Source organism: Priapulus caudatus, unplaced genomic scaffold, assembly GCF_000485595.1.
Source record: "Priapulus caudatus unplaced genomic scaffold, Priapulus_caudatus-5.0.1 Scaffold1596, whole genome shotgun sequence".
In the NCBI taxonomy this organism is placed as follows: Eukaryota; Metazoa; Priapulida; class Priapulimorpha; order Priapulimorphida; family Priapulidae; genus Priapulus; species Priapulus caudatus.
In genome coordinates this window covers 31,520-35,952 of record NW_014578657.1, presented here as the reverse complement: position 1 = coordinate 35,952, position 4,433 = coordinate 31,520, and the positions used below count along the sequence as shown (strand labels likewise).

At 45.3% G+C, this 4,433-nt stretch overlaps 1 protein-coding gene across 2 annotated transcripts in view; it reads left to right on the top strand.

The window, feature by feature from the left end:
* The window catches only part of LOC106817105 (beta-1,4-galactosyltransferase 4-like), a 21,264-nt gene that overhangs the window by 8,022 nt on the left and 8,809 nt on the right, over positions 1-4,433 (top strand). Inside the window, exons 2-4 of one of the 2 annotated variants that reach the window (XM_014821758.1) lie at positions 2,068-2,321; positions 2,666-2,859; positions 3,446-3,568. In XM_014821758.1, coding sequence (XP_014677244.1) covers positions 2,068-2,321; positions 2,666-2,859; positions 3,446-3,568 — 571 coding nt within the window. The remainder of the gene's footprint in view (positions 1-2,067; positions 2,322-2,665; positions 2,860-3,445; positions 3,569-4,433) is intronic. The other variant, XM_014821757.1, reaches the window with a different exon arrangement.

Here is a 4,433-nt window from a genome sequence, read left to right as displayed (position 1 = left end):
GGTGCGTGTGCGTGTGCGGGTGCGTGTGCGTGTGCAAATTTTTTTTCCCACGAGAATTCCGGACCCCAGCCAATCAGCGCACTCCATTCACTCGACTTCCTCGAAGCAACAATGTAAAATTTATACAATCTAACCGTAACCCTAACCCTAAACCTAACCCGAACTCAAACCCTAACACTAAATATAATCCAACCAGGTTTGTCTTATATACGCACCATATATTACAAAACACTATCTGTGGTGGGTCCGGAACTCTCGTGGGAAAAAAAATTTCGCGGCCAGGCGAGGCATGCGATCGTGATGTTTATAGCGATTTCTCAGCGTGAAAACACATTATGAGTTACGCATATTTAGTGTACCTCGCACTATATTTTTACAAAAAAAAACATCGTATATGTTTGAGCTAACATAATATATAAATTGCATCTTGCAATTAACGACAATTTAGAGTGTAGAATAATATATTCACAAAATAACGTATGCTGATTTTTGTGATTTTTTTTAGTTTAATACAGTCGCCATTGGAAAATTATTTTTGTCTCGGCAAAAAACGCGCATTAAATCCGTCGTGATTGCAGAGCGATTCGTGACACTGTTACGTTAAAATGTACACTCGTCCGGAACGAATCTAATAATGTATTTTTGATAGTATGCCGTGTTTTGCATTTCGTGAATGTGAAAGATATGGTTATTGTAAAAATATTTTGCGATTTTCTACGAGATTATCGTATTTTACATGTACTCCGGGATTTTATAGTAAAAAATCCCGTACAGTCCACTGTGATTTCGTTGTTATATAGGACTGCGTTTGATGCAGACCTGTATGCTAAACAACCGTTGTGTTTGCGTAATAATGTGCATGCATCGTTTCATTTGAGACGTAAATGGTGTAAATAAATGTATCTTTGTGTACAACGCTGTGTATAAATCGTATGCGATGTTATTTTTTTATTTCAGCAACAGGCGACGTTGCCCTAGAATAATTTTTTTCCGAACAAATGTAAAAATTTACGAAGGCGTGGGGGTCTCTTCTCCGTGCATTCTTGCGACGATGGGGGAAGCAGCAGTGTACTGTTTAATTGAAACCGCGTATTGCTCGTATAAAAAATTATTTGTGTAAGAAAAAACCAGTTCCGACACCCGGTATGCTCATGTGACAGCTTTTTAACTCATTAGAAAATTTTTAGGAGTGTTAGGAATGTTTAGGAAAACAAATTTTTGCATGTAAACTCACATATGTGTGAATAACAACGTAAGCACAGCGATTAAAACAGGAATTATGTGTGAATATCTCTAAAATAAATGTAAAAAGAGAAACACAGCATAATTTTATTCTACTTGTGGTTTATGTCACCAAAACGCATTAAAAAGTTATTTTGTTGAAACCGTACCTCGTAAGTAAAGAGCAGATCCTCCTGCATATTTTGATATAAACAATGCCCATATACCATTATATTACTTTAATAGTCATAGAGCGCCAAATCTTCCCAAATTTCTCTATAGTGGGTCGAGGGATAACATAATCACATATCTGCATGACCGTGCGCTCAGTGACACTGCTAAACGGTTTCTACGTTCACCGAGAAACTTGTTGCTCTCAACCGCTTCCAGTACTAAGTCAAGCACAGGCAGTCGTATTATTTGCGGTAGGTTATTATCTGCTTCAATGCTCGCACGCTTATTCTGCCCGCAACCATTAGTTGCGCATTAGTTCCGATTCCTCATTGGTGCGCGGCGACCGACGTGTCGCCATTGTGATAGACCGTCGGTCTCCCAGCGGTGCGCCGCGTGCGTGCGTTGTTGTGACGGACATTGTTGACGGACATTGTTGTGAGTAAGCGTTAGCACAAAACCATGCATTGGACGGACGTGTGCAAAACGGTTTTCTGCTCGGCCATCGTCGTCACTGACAGACAGCGCAAATCGCCCCTAAAACAACGGAGGACGCATTTTTTCATTAACGGCCGCCTTTGTGCAAATGGGGTTCTCGAATAACACATATATTAATTTAGTAGGTATGCAAGATAAGACACATGCAGCTATACGAAAGTGTCATTTTCCTTCTAGTTGGAAGGATTTATGTCAATAACACAGTTGACGAAAGATTGACGTGGCAACAGTTGGAGGGTGAATTATCGAACGTGCCGTACGGTGGCGAATGGCGCCCGCAAAATTCGTCTGCACACTGCTTGCCGCGCCACGTGGTGGCCATCATTGTTCCATATATGAGCCGCGAACCTCAGCTACTTGTGTTCTTGCGACACATTCATCGCTTTCTACAGCGGCAACAAATTCACTACTGCATCTACGTTGTTGAGCAGGTATGTCTATAACACATTACTTCATATCAGCGGTTGACCAGGTACGCTAATAAACCAGCACTCCATACATCTACGCGGTTGATCGTTGGAACAGCCGCCCCACATACAGCAATAAACATATTGAATATACACGGAGGGTGACACTTAACTGCGTGGCAGTGATTACAACTCGACTTGTGTTGCTTCCTCCATTTTCGTAGGTCAGAGAATTAAGTGTGCCACCAAAACCTTTTGCGAGGTTCCCCACTCCCACCTTGCCCTTATCCAAACCCACAGACCCTGCCTTTCTTTGTCTCCACACAATAATGAGCAAACCAGCATCGCCTCGTTTTCTCGCTGTGCAGGCAAACACTACGAAGGAGTTCAACAAGGGGCGATTGATGAACGCCGGTTTTGAAGAAGCCATGCGACAACACCATTGGTCATGCGTCATCTTCCACGATGTTGATGTGCTACCCGAAGACGACCGCAACATATACCACTGTGACAATCACTATGTCCGGCACATGACGACGGCAGTGGATCGCTACAATTACACGTACGTCCGCCATTACCACCAGCCAGCGTTAGCCTAACACTGAAGAGAGTCGCATGACATTGAAAACGCACCCACACTCACGCGCACACTCGAATACACACACACGCACGCACGCACACACGCATATACACACATACACACATATACACACACACACACACACACACACACACACACACACACACACACACACAACAGCAGCAACAGCAGCAGTAGCAGCAGCAGCAACAACAACAACAACAACAACAACAACAACAACAACAATAACAATGCAAAGGAACGTGTATGAGAGCACTCGCCGACACACGCGCACACACGTCCGCGCACGCATCCGCACTATTTACCGGTGCGCAGACGAAGTCTTCCTCAGTCAAAACATTCAATGTACGTCCCAAGGATTGGCGCAAGTATTTATATTCTTATATTGCTTTTATCATAAACCTAATTATATAAAAACCGCGTAATCACTCGTCATGTAACCGAAACTTGAACCATGAGGCCAACTATCAAGATAAGCGGTAAGAGAACTATTGCTATAATCCTCCGAATCTACTCGATTCTACTATCATTGCGGGGCTATTCACAGAGTCGGCTACGCTGGGCACATGGGCGGAGTGGCCGCGTTCAAACCGGAACAATATCGGAAGGTCAACGGCTATAGCAACTTGTTCTGGCTGTGGGGAGGCGAGGACGACGACATGCGTTTCAGGTGTGCAATTACAACCCTATGAATAATCTACTCAGATGAATCGTAACTTATTCTCATCATAATCATCTTCAAATCATAAGATCATCAATACATATGATCAGGAGTTATCTGTTATTGTTCACTCCTGATATGATTAATCCATTTAGCTGCATGGTGATCAATCTACAATGATAGGTTTATCATTGTAACATCATGCAGAGACAAATGAATTTATGGGGGTGGTATTCGCCGCTCATGCGTATTAAGTCTAAACATTTCGGCCCGTCGCCGTTACCAACACACGCGCGCGCACGCACGCACGCACGCACACACGCATGCACGCATGCACGCACGCACGCACGCACGCACGTATAGTGCGTGCGCGCGTGTGCCGGTACACGTTCGTGCGTGCGCGCGTGCGTGCGTGCGTGCGTGCGTCCGTGTGTGTGCACGTACACGTGCGTGCGTGTGTGCACGTACACGTGCGTGCGTGTGTACGTACACGTGCGTGCATGAGTGTGTGCGTGCGTGTGCACGGCACACACTCACACACGCACGTGTACGTGCACACGCACGCATGCACGCACGTGTACGTGCACACACACGCACGCACGTCTACGTGCACATGCACACGCGCGCACACACGCACGCACGTCTACGTGCACACACACGGACGCACGCACGCACGCACGCACGCACGCACGCATGTGTACGTGTACACGCACGCTCTCACGCATGCACGCACGCACGCACACAAGCACGCACGTTTACATACGCACGCATGCATAATAAATCGGTAATAATCGCTATCGGGTGTTGTCGTGTAGACGCTACATAATCGCTAACTCGAGTTAGGTTAACTCGAGTTAAGCGTCGTCGTGTAGAC